The sequence below is a fragment of the Endocarpon pusillum genome (assembly GCF_000464535.1).
Source record: "Endocarpon pusillum Z07020 unplaced genomic scaffold scaffold7325, whole genome shotgun sequence".
NCBI lineage: Eukaryota > Fungi > Ascomycota > Eurotiomycetes > Verrucariales > Verrucariaceae > Endocarpon > Endocarpon pusillum.
The window spans coordinates 126,435-147,571 of NW_006916648.1; the positions used below are offsets into that span (position 1 = coordinate 126,435).

A 21,137-nucleotide genomic window follows, 5' to 3' on the forward strand; every position below is an offset into this window, starting at 1 on the left:
TATACTTTAGAAATTGATCTAATTGCTAATACCGACGTTCAAATCCCTATATAATTCAGGCATTAATATGTGCTTGTAAGAGCATTTTTTTCTGCGCAGCCATATAGGTCCCTACGCCAAAAGCCTTTATATTTCGTTGAATTACACGTTCAGAGCCATTTTCTATACCAATTGTCTTTGCCACCTTAAAGTGACTTGACGAAGCAAAGCCAAAATTTGCGTCTTCAACAGCTTCAATTGCTTCGCACTCATATAGAGCAAGTATCTTTTTGCGACCTCGATTATGGACTTTTTCGCTGCGGCGCGCAGTTCCTTCTTTAAGGATTCGAAAGCCAGTTCGTCTGGCTACATTGTGTATCTTAAATAGCTCTGTACGAGGCAATTTGCCAGCTGTGTGGCGTGCGTCAGCAAGAAGGCGCGCACAGCGCGGCGTATCGAGCATCGTTTTTGGCGTTCGCAAAGGTGCAGGAGAAGGAGGATCTATCGAATAAGACTTTCGACAGACTCTTCGTCTGTTTCCTCGTTCAGAATCCATTGTTCCCTTAATTTGAGTGAGTATTGGTAGAGAAATAGGGGAATGAAGAAGGGGGGGAGAGGAAGGGGATGTGAGAAGTCTCATAAATTTTGGCGCCAAGCTTCGGACCCTACACGGGACATTGCAATTGGTTTGATCGAGGTGTCACCGCATTAAGCGCCCTCAGGGTTCTGTGTGTCGACATCTCCAGTGTCCATCGCGACTTCAGGCTGCCCCCGCTCCTCTTGACTGCCAGCGCCTGCGGCCAGGAGAGGTGGGCTGCCAGGTCTGCCTTCGCGAAATGGCCGCAATCCTGCTGTTATCTAGCGGCTCCGAAATCACCAACCAAAGCCAGCTCGTCCTCTTCGCCAGCTTAGCGCTAGGGTAGGCACTAGTAGGGTCCCTTGGTCGCTGATGTGTTCCCTGGCCATCCGTACGGACGCTCCTACATACGACACTCTCGCTATGAGCTCTGGATGGAGTGGACAAGGTCAGCTTTTCATACTGATGAAAAGCAAACCTTTGCTACCAGCAATTTGTTCCTGAAAGGGATCCATCATTCGACTGCGCTACAGGAGAAGGTTCCTCCATGTTCAGCCGGTCCAGGTTGAAAACGCTTCATACAGCTGATTACCTGGTATAGGTAGAGCGTGCAACCTACCACTTATGTTTTGGTACGAGTGGTACGTATCGTACTTTGAGAACACAGCGCGCCATTCGCTCAAGTTTCGTTCTTCACATTCATTTCTTAACAGTGGGCACTCTATGGCACTAAGAAATGCTATGCCCGATCCTGACCATGGAAGAGAACCTGAAGCCAAAAGTCCTCCAAACATGGTGTTGATTGAGGCGGATCTTTAGAGGAGGTTCTCATCTGCGGGATAAACGAATCTGCATATTCCTGCAGCCACTACCCCATTTGCCTCTGGAACAGAGTTTTGTGCATAATTGTGTCGGTTGACAGGGTCATTGTTCTCACAGGACTAATCAAAAGACACCGAAAGCTGAGTGACATTGACCTTACACGAAGTGGCCAAGCGACCTTCTGTGCCACCTGAGTTCCTGTCACCTTCACGCCAAGAATAGGAAAAGGACGGTTTATCATGATCGCTGCCTCATTCTTGAAATGATTGGTTCACATGTCACAGAAGTCTGAAAGGTGGTGTTTCCTCTTTTAGGTTCGAAGACGCTTTGATGAGCCAAGGAAACATCCTATTTAAGATGGACTGTTGCCAGCAGGTTAGACAAAGTCGGGTTGCGTTGAACCGCTTGTTACAAGTTACGTGGTGATGGTTAATCATTGTGGAACGCAGCTACAATGGTATGACAAAGTACAACTTTCTAGCTAACTAGATTCTGAAGCAGATCTCTTTAGCTGAACTTGTCTAAAAGCGTTTCCGCAACACAAACGAACAAAACTGAAATGGTCTAGGCCCCCATCTACCCTGGTGCCTAGAAGTTGTGGCAGAGTTGTGGCAGTTATCTCCATCACCTTTATTGGTAAGTCTTCTTAGAGTTAACTCTTCCTGTTGACATTATGTTTGCTAATATATCTAATCTTAGATTTCCTCTTCTGATAGTAGCGCGCTAACTAATTTTTGCCTTCTAGGGAAACAAGGCCACCGTAAAAGACTATATCGATGACATTAAAGAGGGAAATTTAGGATGCTATTAGGACCCGGCGGGCAGGTGGCACCGAGCCCATGGAGATGGCAAATCGGGGAGTGAAGGCAAATTCTTCACTGAAACTATGAAAACTTCGGGTTCAACTCCCACATATCGCGTGAGAGTCATGCAGGGCAAATGGGTTGCGCTTGGCCCATTCGACATGCCCGGTAACGAACAGCCAAGCGATAATGAGGTGGTTGCGGAGCTGAAGAGCCAGGTCTAGAAAGCCTGTGAACAAGCTTCGGAGACTGCGAAAACAGGCTTAAGGTTTAGTAGTTTTTAGCGTTTCAGGCAACAACCAAAAACGTCCCAGGTTTGGGACTGATCGAACTACTTTGCCTATTCGCAAGACGGGTTGTACACAGTCATCACCGCACAGATAGAAGAAACAATGGAAGCCCAACATTCTCCGGAAATTTTGAACTATAAGTAATAGAGGATAGAAAATAAAACCCAATAATTTAAAGGGCACAAAACTAGGTTCTCTGAGCTAAGAGAGGGGCTCTAATTCTGGGACCCTACAGAGAGCTCAGGATAGAATTCAGTCAAAACTCAGGGCTGCTTAAGACTGCTCAGGGCTGCTCAGGCTCAGAACAGTCTTGCACAGCCACAGCTCAGAGCTGCTTATTCATCGCTCAGGTTACAGTCACGTGTGCTCAGGTCTCAAAGTGGAAATGGACTTTGGAGAGGTCAAGATTCGGGTGTGGATGTTGTAGCATCTTGTTAGATGGCTGTGAAAGGAAAAATGCAACCAGGCTGGTTAAACTCCGTATGGGTAGTTGCCAAAAGTCGATGGCGCGAGCCAAGTGATACAGGCTTGAGGCTATGCATGGCCTTTTACGATTTTTACCTTGTTAAAATATTGCGATTGACTTGGTCCTTCTTGTTGGAATTGGCCGTATGCGTACAGCCAAATCCTTGGCGTTGCGCGCGTCACGTGACTTATGCACGTGCCACTTTGCATACTGGTAGTATTAGCCTTCTCCTCCTGAGGTAGATTCTGCAGGTAGATGGAATTCAGTTCATCCACTTCATCACTTCTGGTAGAAATACCAACTTCTAGTAGAAATACCAACTTCTAGTAGAAATACCAACTTCTAGCCAGTATTAGAGTTTGCCTACAGCAGGATTACCGTTCAGCCTATGGCAGTTGAATGAACGACGTTGAAATTGGGGCAGAATCCTACAGAATTACGGCATCATTGGCTAATGAAATGTAAGGACTCTGCGCCACAAAGCAAAAAGATGATCCGCCTATCACTTGTGGCGTTTGCCAGTAATTATGTAGTACCTAACGCCGCAACAAACCAGCCGCAACAACCAGCCAACATGCACCTTAAGCGGGTCGTCGTGTGATTTTCCTCTTCCTGTAAGTTGACGCCAAGATATTGATTATGTAAGGCAACCGAGGACTTTTTGAATAGCTCCCGGTGTACGGTGTACGGCTGATGCCAGGACAAAGGTGGTTTGATTGCGGTACTGTCTGTTATCACTTAGCCACCTCGATACCATTGGCGACAGTATCGCAGAATGCTCATTCAGTTGACAGTCGGCAAGGTTGATGCAGGTGTTGCAGTCCTTCTAACCGAAGACAAACGTCTGGTAAGCTCTCAATACCAGCGTGATCACTTAGCAAGGCCATACACTGTGAAAGCTAGATCGCGGAATGAATCTAGCTAACTGCAATTTAGATAGAGTTCCCATCTATTCTCCTACCCTCTTCGATCACGTCTGGCTCCATAGTCGACATTGCCGTTTCTCAAAATTATGATGCCGAGCGGAAATCCCAAGCCGCATTCGCTGACCTCCAATCACGTATTCTAAACACCTACGGCATACACTCACCGTCCCCTCCTACCATTCGCCTAAGAGGCGCTACCCAAACTTCACTGGTCCTCGAATGGGACCCCATACAACTAGCCACATCCAACCTGAAATCCCTCTCCCTCTACCGAAATGGCAGCAAAGCAGGAAGCATCCCAAGACCCAAGGAGATGCTGAGCACAAAGATCAGTGGTCTGGCAGTGGACACGGAGTACTCTTTCCATCTGGTTCTTAGGACAACGGGAGGAACTTATTCTAGTCCTGTCCTGACCTGTCGAACGCACAAGATGACAGATCTATCCGGTATCACTGTGACGCCGGGATTGCTGCCAGAGCAGTTGCGTGCAAGCTTAGAGATTGCCGTGGAGAGGATAGGCGGCAGGATCGCCGACAGCGTTCGAATAGATACAACGCATTTCGTGTGTACGGAAGGGAGGGGCAAGGATTGGGAGAGAGCTGTTGAGATGAACATCCCAGTGGTGCGACCGGAATGGGTAGAGGGATGTGAACGAGAAGGAAGGATCGTGGGCGTAAGAGGTTATTATTTAGACGCCAATCCGAAGCAAAGACATGTCGGGCAGAACCCTTCCCTGAGTGGTACTACAGCTGCCTCGTTGAATGTGGCTGTGAGTGCAAAGGATAGTCAGGCATATCTGCCTGAAAGACGTGTGCCACACCCATCAGATCCAAGAAGTCCGGATCGCGAAAATCATACTTCTGGCGAAGGGGATGGACCGGGTCCCGAGGTGCCTCCTAGTCCTCCTCCGAAGAACGAGAAGTCCAGAAACTCTGCATCGGCGGAAGAAGAAGCAACATCCGTGAGTCCTGCAGCAGATTCAGCTGGTGAAGGCGAAGAGAGGGAGGAGGTTTCAGACGAGGAGAGCAATGACGCACCGCCCGCGCAGGACACCAGCTCACCATGGAATCAAGCTAGGCGTTCCGAGGCAAGCATGAAAGCCAAAGTGGAGAACGCAGAGGACGGCGAGGACGAAGACGCTGGTCAAAGTGAGATGGAGAACGTGCCATTATAGAATAATTTCTACTGGAACAAAAGAATATTTGTTCTTGATGCATCGGTCCATTTGTTATTCACGCAGATGGGTCAGATGTTCGTTGCTATGCCACTAATCATCCCACCCTCGAGACGCATGGTAGAGAGACACCGCATATCGTTGTCCTGTTTACACTCGTAACAAGCTGTAACCAACTATTGCAACCATTGTGAGATTCCATTGACGAATAACTGACAAAGTGCTCGTGTCCAACTGGCCAGCTATTCAAGCCGTCTCCAAGTATTCCCATTACCCATTATCCATTCAGGCAATGGGCATATGGGCCACTTCCCCTTTCAGGCGAAGGCACATCATCATATCAGAACATCAATTGAAAGGTTTTCAATGCCCACTCCGACGCGTGCGATTACCTCCATTCAAAGGGCTTGATGTTCTATTTGCTGGGGGAAAGAGGTCGAGAAAGATGGCGCACAAGAATCATACATCAAGTCATGCAATTTCCAACTCAATTCTACCAAACCTGCGCCAGGAAACTTTCTCAAGGTAGAAGATGGCGCATAATATGTGCTTGGAGGTGTACCCAGGGACGCTTTGTAAATGAAATAAAGTGCGAAATGTAGAGGAGAAGAACATCTCAGCCCTGTTGAGTCGTTGATGTTTGCTTGACTGATGGTCGTCCTCAGTCAAATTCTGCGTGGGTCTCACGGATCGAGGCGTCTGGAGATAAGTAAAGAATTGTGGTGATGGAAGTCTTGCGAGGATGACTTAACAGGGTGTATGTAGCAGGCTGGCTGCGCTCAGTGAGTTTATGACCACTGAATGACCATTGAAGTGGCAAAAGTATATCAACTGCTCAGGTCGAATTCGTACCACGCCTCAACAGCATCACATTGGTAAAATTTATGATGGTTATCCGCGACCTTCTTCATGGAGATACTCGTAAAATCTGTAGCTGCATGTCTCAGATCGGATCAACATTTTGCCGCCGAGATCTGAAACATACCCGGGGACCGACGTCAGCCTTGTCTATCTGTTGGGCTTCGCCATTGACTTATGCTTCAATGTGCAACGTCAGAGCATCGTCCTCGACGAGATGGCTTCTATCTGAGCACCTGATCGTTCTCATCGTGCTTCACAGCCATCGAAGCCCAGGAAGGAAGCCAGCGTGAATGCCGTGTCGTGTCGACTTTCCTCATCCTTCTTCTTTCCTCTTGCATCTTTCATGGTTGGAAATGGCTGTATTGAAGTAGCAAAACAACTCTGGCCATCAAATAGAACCATGCGCAGCGTGCGTATGGTTTTGATCAGGACGCTCGTCCTCTGGTGCTTCATTCTCTAGTCTTCCGTTTGGTCTTGGACTCCTTGTCTCCTTGTATACCAAAGTTTCAATCTTTGAGTATTCGACGCTGTAGCACTTTTTGAGCATTGAAAAACCTCGTTCAGGACCAGATGATCGCATGCACATTTCGTGAATCACCGGGACCTTTTGCGTCTGTCCTGAGAGTGACTCCACTATGACTGAATAGCCAGGTTCTCCGTCTATTTCTTATAGTGTCCTTTTCTGTTGCAAGTTGCAGGTGCTCAAGATTGGTACAGAAGGAGATTGTATGTCCTTCCCCCATTGAAGACTGTGGCAGATATCCTGTGGCAGCTGCAAGTGTTCAATGAGATTGCACCTCAAAAGATAGTATTTATTATATTATTTCGCAGTTTCTGTCAACACCAAGAACCTCGTCTTCGCTTGTCTGGTCAAACGGCAAACGGGTCGAAGGCGCAAGTGACCGAGCGATACCGCCCTCCCACGAACCGCCTTACACCTGTTCGATCCCCCGTCCAGCCAACATTAATTCGAGTTTCTGATATAACTACTGACATACTGACAACTGACGCATCAAATGGCCAGACTACTGCAGGTCCCTCCAGCTCCGGGCTGGTATGTGTCAGGTAGCTCTCCCTCGACTTCGAGTAATAAAATCCCTTCACAGCTGGGGTTTTCTCTTATCGCCAGGTTTTTTGACTTTTTGACAAACTAAACCTCTACACAGCTGGGATGTTCCTTCTTTGAGGTTATTTTATATCTTATATAATGAGAAGAGGAGACTAGATCTACTCTACTTATAGTTTGTTTTGCCTGAGATCAAGAATGAGTGATGGCTCATGAATTAGACACTATTATGTGTGGGCTCTAGTCAAATATTCTATTACATGCATTCAGGAAAGCATGAGTGGGATCATTCATCAAACAGTTGAAAACGGGTGCACGATTCCTCTACAGACATCACCTCATAATCCGGGATACTCCTTAGTCAATTTCTCTAGGGTGGTCGAGAATGCATCGGTGATAGTAGATATCGAAGACATTTGCACATTATCTCCAGTCTCTATCTCTCCTGTTGACGAAATCTGACATTGATTCTTGCTCTGTTTGCAAACGGAGCCTTCACTTTTCGGCCAAGCATCACTCATGCCCAGGTAACTGGTCTTTCCCACGCAGTTCCGTTCAGCTTTCAGGAATCCAGCCGCCTCCATGGCCCCATCAGCAAGCACAAATCCATTAACTCATCGCCTGCTGAGTATCCAACGCACGCCGGCCCGACCCGAGATGGTCTTTAGGACAGTTGGCAGCATCCTCGGCACGCCTCTGCCCTCCCAACCAGAATTAGAATACCTCGACATCGTCTCTCCGCAGCAGTGCAACGCAGATACACGCGCGGCAATAGAGCACCTACTCCTAAACTGCATGCCACAATCGAGATGGGTCTCCGTCCCGACCGGAAAGCTGCAGAAACCCGGTCGAACCAACTCCTATCGAAGGGCATGGACAAGGGTCCGAAAGCGAGAAATCGGCTGTGATGAGAATATTCTGATCATGGTAGAGCGAGAGATGTTGGGCTCGGTTGATGTTGCGTCGGAAAGGCCCTTCTCGGAATTGGAAGTGGAGGAGAGCCTGCGCCGGACGGCGGGGACACCGTGGTGGATGAGATCCCAGACTCCGAGGCAGACGGTGTGGAAAACGTCCTTCAGTCAGAGATGATGCCGGTAGCAGGCTCTTATGGAGGTGAGTACAACTAGCGTTTGCAGCTGTTCTCGAACATCAACGTCTGAGGTAGAATCCCATTGGAGTTGATTTGTATTCGACTTCTGCCCCATGGGAATGAGGAAGTGGGCATGCCCGTTGCCGTCACTCGTGTTGCTGCTGAAACATCACTCTCACTACTCATCCCTCATTGGATCTTCTCTTAGCACTTCGTGCCTGCATAGCGTGCCTGTACGTGTGTCTAATGAGACTCCTCTGCATTGTCACGGCCCTATACTTGTCGACCTTTGCAATACGCTACTGTCATGTCCACACACAAACATGTCCCTGTCCGCATCCCTACTGACTATGTTTTGTCTGGGCATTTGCCTTCCTCTCAAGCTCCATAATATCACGGCATCCAGCTGTTTCCCTCGGCCAAAGAAGCGTTCTTAGAGCGACTGAACCATTTCCAGTGATGGGGAATAATGGTTACAAAGGACTAGATGATGAAGGGTTTTTATCCCCTGTCGATGATTCAATTTCTCTGGAGCTCTAAGACCTACTATTCTAGATTAGAAAATTAGAGCACATCCTACCGCATCGTATTCATGCGAGCTGAAAGTGTCGAGTCGAAAGAGATCGTCCAAGGGCGATGATCCTGCCTTCAGATGACTACATGGCTGTTAGATTTGAAAACGACATACCTCTGCTCCGATCACACTACAACAGATCCCCAAGTACAGCCTCAGCACCTCGCTAAAGCTCAGTTCTCTAAATCTCAAGATAACCCATCCGTAGCATATATCCAAGAAAACCGCTCCGCTCAAGATGAGCTAACCAATCCTGTTCCTGATCATACAAAACTCCCCGCCCTCCTCAGCCTAGCCTCTGCCTCACTCCCCTTCCTGATCGTCGCATCACTGCCCCTCTCCCTCAGTGTAGCCGTCCTGTTCAACCCGGCCCCCTGCCCCCTGCCCATATCTTCGTACTTGGCCCACGCATCCGAGTACGTCTCTGGGAGGAGACTCCCTCCTCCCTCTTTGCCTTGGGGTGGCTGGATGGTGAGATGATGATGTTTTGTTTTGCCCCTGGAGGAGGAAGAGGTGGTGGTGGCTTTTGAAGAGGATACTGAATGGGCACGAGACGAGAGGGAGAGGAAGGCGCCGATTGCGGTGTCGGGGCCGTGGGTGGACATCAAGTCTGCGGTTTGTGAGGCAGTCAGGGTCCTGACTGGGGACTGAGAAGCTGCGTCGGTAGAATGTGCTTGTTCTTCTTCTTCTTCGTCTTCGGAGGTTTGGGGATATGGTGCGCTGACGGATTGGTGAGATGAGCAGATGCAGCCGCAGCCTGTTGGGCAAGAATTTTCGACGCCGGCTTCTGGGAGGTCAGGATTGACTTCGTCGGTCGTGTTGATATTAATACTGTCTCTGGCGAGCCATTTGCGGTGACATTCGAAGCAGGTGACATGACCGCAGCTCAAGCAGGGGACCATTAGCCCAACTATCGACTTTGTGCAGATTGCACACATTGTTCTGGTCGAACTCCTATTTCCCGCAAGATTACACGAGGGACAGTGCCACCCAATGGGGATTCCGTTCTTTTCGATTGCTTCTAGTATGCCGCCACATCGGTTGCATGGCCTTCCAATCTCTAGGCCTCGTTTCTGCTTGGAATCATTCCTGGTCACGTCGAGCGTCTTCCGTGGGAGAAGACTGCTTAGAGTCAGTTCATTCTCATCGACGGAGCGATCGGCCGTAGCGCCTCTGAATTTGGGGGTGAAGGAGCCTAGCAGGTTATCAAATTTCAATATTTCCGCTCGCTGAGTGTGCAGCTCCCAGACACCAAGAAGCCTAGCATAGCTGGATCTATAAGCCCTGTATTTCCATTCAAAGCTCGGATCAAGCAGTGGTACGCTTGCATAACCATCATTGTCGAACATGTTCTGGTTGTGCAGCGCCGACTTGATCTTCAGCTTCCGTTTTGTACCCTTGCGGGTTGTCAATTTGAGAGGCTTCCCAATGTTGCTACCGGATTTGAGAGTGGTAAGCAGGCTACTGTCAGCACCAACATGCTCTATTGCATCCCCGTCCGAAGACATGGATCGCGATTGTCCGGTCGATGACGACGAATGCATAAGGCGGGCTGAACTCCGTCTAGGACGCGCTGTCGTGGCCGCTAGGTCCGGCTTGTTTCTTGCGGAGCCTGTTCCCCCAAATATAGAAGCGCTCCGTCCACCTGCATGCACGTGTTGTCCCATTAGACTGCCAACCGGGCTCGGTCTCTTGATTCCACCGCTTCCGCCGCTAGTTTTAGGAGGCGACTGCGAAAACGAGGGTGCAAATGCGGATAGACTAGCTCGAGAGAGCGGAAAGGGATGGTTGGAGTTGGCGCGATGTGTAGAGCGCATCTCCTCAGGCGAGGTAGAAAGTGAAGCAGTCGCTGATTGGGCTGTCGAAGAGGAGTGGCGAGCAATTTGATCTCGGACATCCGTACTTGGGAAGCGTGAAGAGCGACGTCCGTCAATCAGCTGAGGAGGAAGATGTTGTGCAAACTGAGGTGGGGTCGTGCCTGTAGAATAGGGAGTTAGAGGATTGCTAGGGCTAGCTTTGTCAATCAGGGTTGCAAGATGCACATCTTGAGGTTTGGTAGATGTGTTCGCCGACGTAACCAAGGTGATGGAAGCTCTGTCTCTGGTTGATTTTGCCACTTCAATAGAAGGATGATAGTCAACCGAGAATGCAGGAGCCTTTTGTTGCATGAGCGAATGTTGGTGACGCTGCTGCGATAGAGCCGCTAACGAACTTGAGACTCGTGGTTCAGCAAAAATACAAGACAGCATGGCAAGCATTTGTATATCTCCCAGTCCTTCGAAATAGCGCACCAATGCAGGCACCAAGAACCTTCCTCCAAGCGCACTTTCACCCCAGCGAACCCGAGCTGACGCGGTGATTGGTGATCTTTCCATCGCTGTATCGTAGCTCAGATCCACGCCGCTGTCGTCTCCTTTTGGAATACTTGCGACGGAACGCGCTATAGCAAGAATATCTGACGACCCATCAATACTCGAACTGCTTGCTAGCGGCACTTCATTCCATAAGATCAGCCTCATCAAATGCCATACATGAGCAATATCGTGGAGGCCGTGCCGCGTGGCCACGTCGGCATTGTAGCCACACACATCTGGGCCTTTACCAAAGACAATGTACTCCGTAGCCAGCTTCCTTCTGGACGGAAGGAGCTCGCTCAGGTCATGTAGTGAGACAACATTACTCGGCGACTCAGCACCAAGCTGGACTTGTGATGAACCAAGGGCAGATTGATTAGAATGGTCTGTGGACCTCGATCGCTGAAGGGATTTGCCTCCAGCTTGCCAAGCATCACGGATGAAGGAATGGTTTGGTAAAGAGCCCGGGCTGTCGGACGACCCGGAAGAAGAGGAAGAGAAGAACGAAGAGTCATCGGAATGTTCAGAGATTCGATCCTCACCAGAAATCACTGTTCTGGGCACCGTCCTTGCTCCAGGTGGGTCTTTTTGCAGCCTTCCAAAGCCTTCAAAAATCTTGCCGCTTTCATCACCGTCGTTGTGTCGGCTTGCCAGCGCTTCTAGGAAGGAAGTTGGCTGTTTTGGCTGTGAGGGAAAAAAGCATACCAGTTTGCCGTTGTCAGCCCAGAGTGCTCCACAATATTTCGCCACAGGCACCAGTACATTGGCGTTCAGGAGCTCTGATGACTCGTTTATTGGTCCAGATGCGCCTTGGAAAGTGGGTCCCCCTAAATCGTCTTCGTCACTAGAGACCTCCTGCTCGAGTACAACATCTTCAAAAATCTTGGAATTCTCGACGGACTCATCTAGGATCCATGAGACAATGGATTCCATGTCCTGCTCTCGAAGCAGATAGCGAAGCACTGCCTCAAGGCAACCCCTCTTCCTTGCAACATACGTCTCTGCGATTGTGCGCAGTTCGGTGGATAGCCGTGCGGCCAAGTCATCAGTCATGCCAGATGTTTTCTGGACATTGAAGATAGCTGCAGCTTCGTGTGGATAAGCATGTGGAAATTTGATATCAAACTTCATGAACATTGGTGCACTAGATGGTCCCCAAGGAGCATGCAATGAGATAACAGCTTTCCTTTGGGCCATCTCCACTGACTCAAATACCACTTTAGCAAATTTCTCCCCTACCTGAGTGATCTCTTCGCCTAAGGTTTCGGGATTCCAAGATCTGATCTTCACATTCTTCATCCAGTCGATAGGGTTTAAGATTTGGCGACCACTCGTTCTCCCGTGCATACCGACCCTAGCAGCCAGATGACTGCCATGCAGCCAGCCTTGAGAAAGGGGTATTGCTACCTTACTCATGCCAACACTTGTGCTTCCTCGAGGTCGAGGATGAAAAGACTGGCCAGTTGCAGGAGAAGACCCAACTTGTGAATCGAAGACTTCGTCGAAAAGCTCATCTGATGGTTCATCCCGGAAGGTCCTATACTTGGCACCCCTCCGTGTGAAGTTCAGTCTCGAATTTTGGGTAACTCCTTTCTGATAGCCTATAGCCGCCATCGTCTCAGGGACCACACGATGTAGTCGTAGCTCTTGATCGGTACCCCAGGTCACCAGTTGAAACTCACGGTGATCAACGCCTTCTATGATGGTGCCTCTTGGCCTCCATAGGAACTCCTTGACCTGACCTTTATGACCTTCGAACCGTGCCACCGGTGGTACTGTGCCACTCAAGTGCTGCTCCTTTACTCGACGGCGGTCGTACAAATGGATGTCCCCGTTGCCCCGTTGAGGCATTGCCAATAGACCGCATCCGAAAGGAGTGTGCCTTGCTCTCCAGGCAGGAAAGGGGGTATTTATGATCCGCTCTGGGACATTCTCCAGAACATTGATATCCCAGAATTTGATAGACTTGTCGAGCGAGCATGTCACGATGCGATTTTGCTCATGTCTGTTCCAGTCGATTCCATAAATTTTGGTATCGTGGGCTTCGATTGATCTGACAGGATATGCTCCCATGCGCTCATCCCAGATACGGAGATACTTGTCGTGTGAGCTCGCAATGACATGAGAAACCTGCCTGCTCCATTTTACCTGCGTAGCCCCAGCGAACCAGTCCGAAAAGGAGATTACAGGACGAGCAGGCACTCTCAAGTCCCAACAATGTACGAAGCTATCTACCGCACATGTGGCAAGAACATCAGGATGCTGTGCTGAAAAGTTGATGTCTGTAATGGCGCGCGTGTGGCCGTGTAAGACGAACTCCACCGCGTCCTGCCGGGCCTTGATGCCAAGATTCCAAACAAGTGCTTTTTGATTAGAAGTGCTGATTACCCAAAAATCACGAGCTGCGAATGGCGACCATTGAACATCGGCTACTTCCCATGATGTACGATGCGGTAGGTACCGAGGGGGAGAGTAAGGAGAGTCGAGGTCTATAACATGTAATCCTTCCTTTCTATCGAGTGGTGAGTAGGAAGGCCACCGTTCAGCGTTTTTGACTTACGATGCTAGGACCACATCTCGACCGCATGGGGAGATTGACATCGAACCTACAGGCTGTTTGATGTGGAAGGAGAGATCCTCGCCGAAGGTCTTGCTTTCGAACGCAGAACTGGGGCCACGTGAATTCATGGCTCCGACGTGGGGCGATAAATGATTCTTTGCTCCTCAAGCAGCGAACGGGATGACCTCTATCTCAGATCGACGACACTGAACCTCTCCTCTCACTGTTGGCCAGCTTGGCCTCGATGGTTTTGTAGGATTAGAAATCCATATAGCGTGGTAGCTTCGACCATCAAGGCAAGAGACCCTTCTTGCCATGACAAGTGCTTGTTCTCCAGCTCGTGACACCGATCAAATTCTCGATCGAGGTTAGATGGATCAATCTTCATGTCAACGCGGCGAGGACTGATCTAGGGTGGACAGATGACTAGAAGCAGATGATTTAAGAAGTGCTGTATTGAACTACTATTACTAACTAGTGGATTATTAAAGAGACAATGATGCCAAGAATATTTATAATCTCTTCTTGGCTTTCTCAAACGTCTGCCCGCAAAGTCACAAAGCGCTGAAGCCCTACAAACAGACTTCATCCTCAGCAATCAGCAAACTTGGGAAATTATTCATTCACACAACGAACCTACTACTTTGCTCTTGGCCCCAGTTGTCTCTGTCCCGATCTGAAGAAGCCTATTTCGTATCAACCAATTCAGACACTTCCTCTATTGCTAGTATACTACTCATTTCATACCAAGCTCTTTGTTGGCTTTCCTTGCCCGTCCCTGTGCTGAACACCAGACCACCAGCAAGCATTTGACGATATCTTTGCCATAGCCAGGTCATCTTCGGCCTCGTCACCCTCCAACTCAATCTTGAAGAGACTGTCTTCCATTGCTGCAGCTTGAAACGATAGTCGCTTCAATGGCTGCTCTACCAAAGAGGATAGTGAAAGAGACGGAGCGCCTCATGGCAGAACCGTAAGCATGACAGATTGTTCCCAGGGTTCAATGGACATTTTTGACATGTCTTTTTATAGGGTGCCAGGGATCAATGCCGTTCCACATGAAGACAACTTGCGGTATTTTGATGTGACTATCCATGGACCCTCACAGTCCCCTTACGAGGGTAGACATTTCCGAAAGCCGTAACCTACTTCTCCTTACGACTGACCTTTTTCAGGAGGCATATTCAGGCTTGAACTCTTCCTCCCTGACGACTATCCGATGACTCCTCCTAAAATCCGCTTCCTGACAAAGATATACCACCCGAACATTGACAAGTTGGGAAGAATCTGCCTGGATGTTCTCAAGAGTACATTACATGCCCCAGAAATCTCTGTCAATACGCTAATATGAGCAGGTAACTGGTCTCCAGCTCTTCAGATCCGAACCATTCTATTATCAATACAAGCCCTCTTGGGAGCGCCAAACCCAGATGACCCACTAGCTAATGACGTTGCCCAACGATGGAAAGAGGATGAGCAAGCAGCAATACAAACAGCACGAGAATGGACCCGGACGCATGCGGGAACGTGATAAGCAGGGACTCTTTAACGATAAATAACCTATTATGATCGATTCTCCACCGGAGCCAAACTGAGTTCGGTCGATCACTTCTAGATTTTGGGACTCTGAGATGTATTGGTCCTGAAGCTGAATGCATATCTTGTTGCGGCATTTCAGCAATCAACACTAAGCAGAGTACAAGTACCCCCCTTGCAGCACTTTCCATTGCTCGACTGTGGCAAACCTGCTGCGCGATCCTCCAACGCTGGCTCCATTTGAGCTGCTCATTCTTTTTGCAACATTAACCTTCTAGATACCTGCTCAACTCCAGGATGAGGTGTCGTCGTGCCAACAACCAGAACAGGATCAGCGCCTACTCTTAATGCTACCAGTTGAACTGAAGGGAGATATTTCTGCTCTGTCTGACAACACGTGCATTACAGCTTCAATGTGCTTGGAGGACAGTGTATGTGCACACTAGCAATAAAGGCTCTTATCAAGATGTGATTTACTCAACCAAGCATTTTTTCCCACCCTTCTCGGCTCTTTGCAGGCATTGTGACTTGAGCAGAATCAATCATCCACCAACAGCCTTCCTCTTAGTCACTGTCATATCCTAAAGCCCCATGATTCCATTACTGACATGACAAAGCCTCCGCCAGCTACAGCGCTTCTACTGACTCCAATCTTATATTCTGTGCATGGTTCTTGAGAAGTATTCAACCTTGTTCTAGTGCCTGCTTGCCTTACAACTAGCATTACGTGCACGAGGACCGCCTGTTCCAAAATGGAAGCGAAACCAGCGAATTGTGAAAATGCAGATGCCCAAACTGCGGTCTCACTTGCCAAGCCAACATCCTTATCACAACCTTCGACCTCAGACAGTCGCACCTTCTCTAACGGTTCTGAAATCTTACTGCTTCCACTAGCCGGACAGATCGGTGAGTATCGCTCTTTTCGTGGGAGACGGGGCTCCATATCTGCAGACAATGATTGGAGTCACAATCCATTCAATGCACTAGATTCACTCCTCTTGGAGATGGAGACTGGAACGGAGGCATCAAACATGGAAGCACCTCAAGAGTATCGAAAGTCCATATTCAGTCTATCAGACAAAAGTATGGTACCCAAATCCGTCAAGCTTCGGAAGCTGCCCGATCTGCAGTCAGTCAACCTTCGTGATGACAGTTCAGGCAATCACTCAGATATCAGCGCCCTTGACATGAACGCGTCGCAAATTACGATTAGGCGGCTGGCCTCTACAGGGAACCTTAGTGCTCAACATGAGTATAGGGGATCTTGTGGTTCTGCATATTCTTCATCTATCTACTCTGAACAGTCAGCCGAAAGTGAGGTGGAAAACGAAAACCGAGCAGGCTTCTCCACCCCTGGAAATCAGTCTAGAAATCCGAATGCACAGGAAATATCTAAGGATGACATCCCAGAAGAGCATACAATCCTCCTTAAGGATCACGCATCAAATGCAGAGCACAATTTGCTGACTACAAAACCTTTACGACCCTCTCGTTCAACTAGCGATATTCTCAACAGAGACTCACGCACACTTCAAACCAAGACGTTTCTCCTTGAACATAGCCCAAGCGAATCGATGACGCCCAGTCCGTCTTCCGTACATCGAAGCGGCTTCTCGAAAAGTACTGTGAAGGAAGGTCGGTCGGAAACAGGCTCAGAGGCTTTCAATCTGGAGAGCTCTGATAGTAACTTGGAGTCAAAAAGAGTAAGATCATGTGTCACTTTGCATTATCTCAAGTTTAAAACTTCTACTGCAGGTTGCTCCCCATGCCGTGAATGAGAAGGCCGCAAGACTGCTTGGACTTGGACAAAGACAGGACAGGTAAGCAATATATTCCACATCGATTGAGAATATCTCACCAACAACCATTACTGCAGTCCAAAGTCTCCTGTTACCCCAACTGCTTCACAATTCCCTGCGTCAAGACGCAACAGCAATGAGCGAAGCTGGTCTTCTCCGAGAATCATTAGAAAGATGGTTAGCAAAATATCTCTGACAACCCAGAAGACATCACCTACTTCAGTGCTCTCTCCCACCACATCAAGCATCTCACGTCACGACATCGAAAGCCCCACCAGTCACCTAGAGACTTTATCAATGCGCAAAAGCAGAAGCGTTGTCGACGGAAAAATGGTAGGTGATGCTAGGAGTACATGTTTACAAGAGATAGTAGAAGAGGCATCAAACTCGTCAGCAGATGACATTACCAGCAAATTATTGTTAGCAAGCAACTCTAGCTCGATTTCAAAGCGTCGCGGATTTCGACCTCTCTCAGTCAAGATTGGGGAAGCATTCAGCCCTTTCAGCTCTGGACAAAGCAGAATTGGTCATGTTGACCAAGGTAGGAAAATCGTGAGCTTGGCTGAAGAATATTCCCAAGATAGCTGGAAAGGCCTCGAGCTTTCTGAGAAGGTTAATTGGACTGAGAACCTGGATCCGCACATTTTCAATGCGAATTTCGTTGCTACCTTGACCTCAAAGCGTGAGTACACCTGAACCCTGGATGTGTTCATCTTTTAAGCTAATCAAAATAGCTGCTGCGGATATTAAAGACCACCCAGCCTTTAGAGTGGACCCATTCTCTGTACAGGCTTCCGAGACCACGCTCCAGTTCTCAACTTCATCACAGTTGGCATCGGTGTCCCAGGCTTCATCTGAATCGAAGTCGGTGATATCAGGCCAGACGTCATTGCATAGAAATGGTCAGAACGTGGAAACTGTTCTGATCGGCTTGGATCTGGCAGACCACCAGTCGAGACGCAGTCAGACGACTGTGTCGCCAGAGACAGTCAATGCAGCCAACGTGATCCAGTCACCAGGCAGTAATGCTGCCCCTCATAATTCTCTATCAAGTCCCCCGCAGTCGAAGTCAGAGCAAGCGCTTGGTGCAAATCGACGAGTACTAACGAACAACTCTCCCACTAACGGTATTCGTGGGCTCCGAAACCATGGTGACCTCCCTCCGTCGCCTTCCTTTGCCAGATTCAACAGCAGGTCAATCTCCGAAAAAGTTCCAAAGATGCCCTCACTGTTTGGCAGTGGCTCTTTTTTTGAGGAATCTGGTGAGGGAAAGCGCACTCGGGGCTTTTCGAATTTGTTCAAGCCAAAGTCGACCAGTAAAAATCACGGCAGAGGTGAAAACAAACACCATTAAGCACACAAACACCAGCTAACGTAATCTCAAGGTAATGAAGCTATGGTAAATGAAGAAAGCATGAGAAAGAGCAGTGCAGAACAAGATCGTCTAGAACAGGTACCAGTTGTTTTCCAACCAGTGCCCTGTCCATACTCACACTGGCCAGATTCAAAAATTGCGTGTGAGACTGAATGCACACAGCTACGATCACGACTTGTCAGATATCCAGCCCCGCCATCCTACTACTGGACGAGGATGGTATTCACGTAATTTGAGATGTACATCTTGCTCGGATGTCATGTGTTCTTGCTGCGGACGAGCTTGTTGCTCTTTCCGAGCTTGTATTTTGGCAGCAGAGAACAAAGCCAGCTCAACTGATGCAAGGAAAGCAGCACGTGATGACGTGGCTGCTATAGTGTGGTGTTTTGCGGTTGGCAGAGAAAGTCCAACATTCATCCAGTGCACGCACCAAACTGGTTGTGGCAAATACGTTTGTCCTGATTGTTGTGGCATATGCCCTGATGAGTGTTGTCAAGATGTTCAATGCAGAGTAATTGCTTCACGTCCAAATACGTTTATGTGCTAACGTATAACAGAAATGCAAGAGCCATCCTTGGGCCAAGTGTGATTGGCATCCCGATAGTGATGCAAGATTGAAAGTTGCCAAGTTCCAAATGACTACTTTGCAGCAAACAGCTCTTTGACGTATATGGTCATGCAGAAGAATCCAAATCTTCATCAAAGAAAGGAAAGGGTGCTTCTTAGATGCATCAGAAATGTCCAATCAGTGTACTATGAGACAAGGCCATTGATGATGTCCGTGAGAAGTGGTGACAAGGTCAACAAGGACAGGCAAAGGAGGATATGTGTGCTACAACGATGGCAGAACGAAGAGAACAACATGGTGGTAGAACATCCAGTGGCTAATAGTATGTGGCCATTGCTCTACACTGTGAACTCAGTACATATGGTGGATTAGAGCAGTCAAGCCGGGCTAGTTGTACTTCAAGCAGAACTGAACTGAAGCAAAAGGCGAATGCTTGGCACCGCTCATTAGGGCATAGTCACATGATGTGCACACACTCCCGATTTCATTCTCCGCAGGCCTTTCATCAAGTAAAGGTACATTTGAATGACAGTAATTCAGGGTACCAAGTTCTCACATCGCCATCCTTCAAAATGCGTACCTACGATGACACCTTCAGCGGCACGAAAATATACCCTGGCAAGGTCAGTCCTAGGTCTTTAAATGGTGTCATTCTGGCTTTCGGTGCCATCACAGTCGCCTGTCACAGTTATTCTTGGGTCATAAGCTGATTTGTGGCAATGGTATTTTAGGGCAAGCTCTATGTGCGCGGCGACAGCAAGATCTTCCGGTTTCAGAATGGCAAGACCGAGTCCTTGTTTCTACAGCGCAAAAACCCTCGCAGAATAGCATGGACCACGCTCTATCGAAGAATGCACAAGAAGGGTATCTCTGAGGTCAGTGTGCTATGAAGGTTACGAATACTGCAGAGCATCATGTGCAACACGTCTGCTGCAATTCCGGTAGCAGGAGAAGTGATGCCTATGCTTGTTGAGGAATCCCTATGGAGCCAGGTGCTGATCGTGACGGTATCTTATAGGAAGTCGCAAAGAAACGAACTCGAAGAACGGTCAAGTCACAGCGAGCCATCGTCGGTGCCTCGTTAGACGTCATCAAGGAGCGACGCTCACAGAGACCGGAAGCACGTGCTGCAGCACGCCAAGCTGCCATCAAGGAGGGCAAGGAGAAGAAGTCTGCATATGAGAGCAAGAAGAAGCAGGAGAAGGCAAAGAGTGCGGCTGGCGCGGCGAGAGGGCAGGTCAAGGGTGCGCTCTCAAGCAAGCAACAGGCAAAGGGTGCACCGACCAAGGTGACAGCTAAGACTCGTTGAGCCGAATTAGCAGTGGAGCATAGAGCAACTTTATGAGGATGGATTGAGAGAATGACAAATCACCTACAAATGCACGAATACCGGTTCAAGGGCTAAGAGTGCCGGTGGCATACAGGATGGGTTCCCCTTGCTCTACGAAAGATAAGCCCTACTAGTTCTCATCTGACGAGCTTGCCTCTAATGAAGAACTCTACCTTTCGTTGATTTCTCTTCTCATTTGCCAGTATGCGCAAGTCAACGACGGAAATCTGTTCACGTTGATGAATCAGTCGAACGAGCGGCCTTGTCGTCCCTAATCACGCAAATACTAATCTACCATTCCCCAGCCATAACTTATTCGTTCACGAAGCTTTTCTTGCTAATCTAAGTTTACATGAGGCACAGGCGTAAATCATGCTCATCCAGCATCCTAGACCCCCCCTCCCCTCCCTCTCCTTCCAGCTATAAGCCTCTCTATGATTATTGTACAATCGTCAATTGAGAGTGGAGAGCAATTGCCCTGGCAAGGCGGGTCGAGATGAAGAGATGGTCAAGCCAGCAATGACGGCTGCGTGGGCTACCCACCATCACCCCCTTCTCATGCAGAGTCTGGGATGAACTGGTTCAGTTTCAGTATGGCCAGGTCTTTGCCGCTGATATGCTGTCTACATACATGTTCTTCTGCATTCTGATTATCTAAGTTTCTTTCAGAAGAGTAGAAGTTGATCATCATCTGCGAAAGGGAGGTTTTGTTGAGCCTTCGGGGATATTCCTTTCCTGCTGAGGCTGGTGATTCCGAGAGGGAGAGGGTAATCGGCCTCCGTTTCTATGAATGTATAGAAAGCTGGTTACAAGGTACATGTACGTGTTACAACATTTGGAGATCTATGCATTGATGTTTCAGAGGGGAAGTTGCTATTTTATGTAGCAACTGAACGAGTTGATTTTCCCAAGCTAGCCAAAGGCCACCAACGGTAGTCTGGGTTATCGAAAAAGGTAAACTAACATATTGACGAGCAGACTAGAATG

The 21,137-nt window shown here is 48.6% G+C and overlaps 5 protein-coding genes across 5 annotated transcripts; 4 read left to right on the plus strand and 1 right to left on the minus strand.

Annotated features, from left to right (window-relative positions):
• Positions 1-3,712: 3,712 nt before the first annotated feature.
• On the plus strand, positions 3,713-5,037 carry EPUS_05284 (uncharacterized protein; the record flags this gene model as incomplete). Its single annotated transcript, XM_007807991.1, has 2 exons — positions 3,713-3,784; positions 3,874-5,037. 2 exons carry the CDS (start codon positions 3,713-3,715, stop codon positions 5,035-5,037), a joined length of 1,236 nt encoding a protein of 411 aa, XP_007806182.1.
• A 2,509-nt stretch (positions 5,038-7,546) lies between these two features.
• EPUS_05285 (uncharacterized protein) lies at positions 7,547-8,053 on the plus strand (the record flags this gene model as incomplete). Its single annotated transcript, XM_007807992.1, has 1 exon — positions 7,547-8,053. One exon carries the CDS (start codon positions 7,547-7,549, stop codon positions 8,051-8,053), a length of 507 nt encoding a protein of 168 aa, XP_007806183.1.
• An 838-nt stretch (positions 8,054-8,891) lies between these two features.
• On the minus strand, positions 8,892-13,670 carry EPUS_05286 (uncharacterized protein; the record flags this gene model as incomplete). The annotated part of the gene is made up of 2 exons (XM_007807993.1): positions 8,892-13,494; positions 13,543-13,670. 2 exons carry the CDS (start codon positions 13,668-13,670, stop codon positions 8,892-8,894), a joined length of 4,731 nt encoding a protein of 1,576 aa, XP_007806184.1.
• Positions 13,671-15,830: 2,160 nt separating this feature from the next.
• On the plus strand, positions 15,831-18,231 carry EPUS_05287 (uncharacterized protein; the record flags this gene model as incomplete). The annotated part of the gene is made up of 4 exons (XM_007807994.1): positions 15,831-16,781; positions 16,834-16,898; positions 16,955-17,559; positions 17,612-18,231. 4 exons carry the CDS (start codon positions 15,831-15,833, stop codon positions 18,229-18,231), a joined length of 2,241 nt encoding a protein of 746 aa, XP_007806185.1.
• A 1,161-nt stretch (positions 18,232-19,392) lies between these two features.
• EPUS_05288 (60S ribosomal protein L24) lies at positions 19,393-20,129 on the plus strand (the record flags this gene model as incomplete). Its single annotated transcript, XM_007807995.1, has 3 exons — positions 19,393-19,443; positions 19,552-19,695; positions 19,839-20,129. 3 exons carry the CDS (start codon positions 19,393-19,395, stop codon positions 20,127-20,129), a joined length of 486 nt encoding a protein of 161 aa, XP_007806186.1.
• Between the last annotated feature and the right edge of the window lie 1,008 nt (positions 20,130-21,137).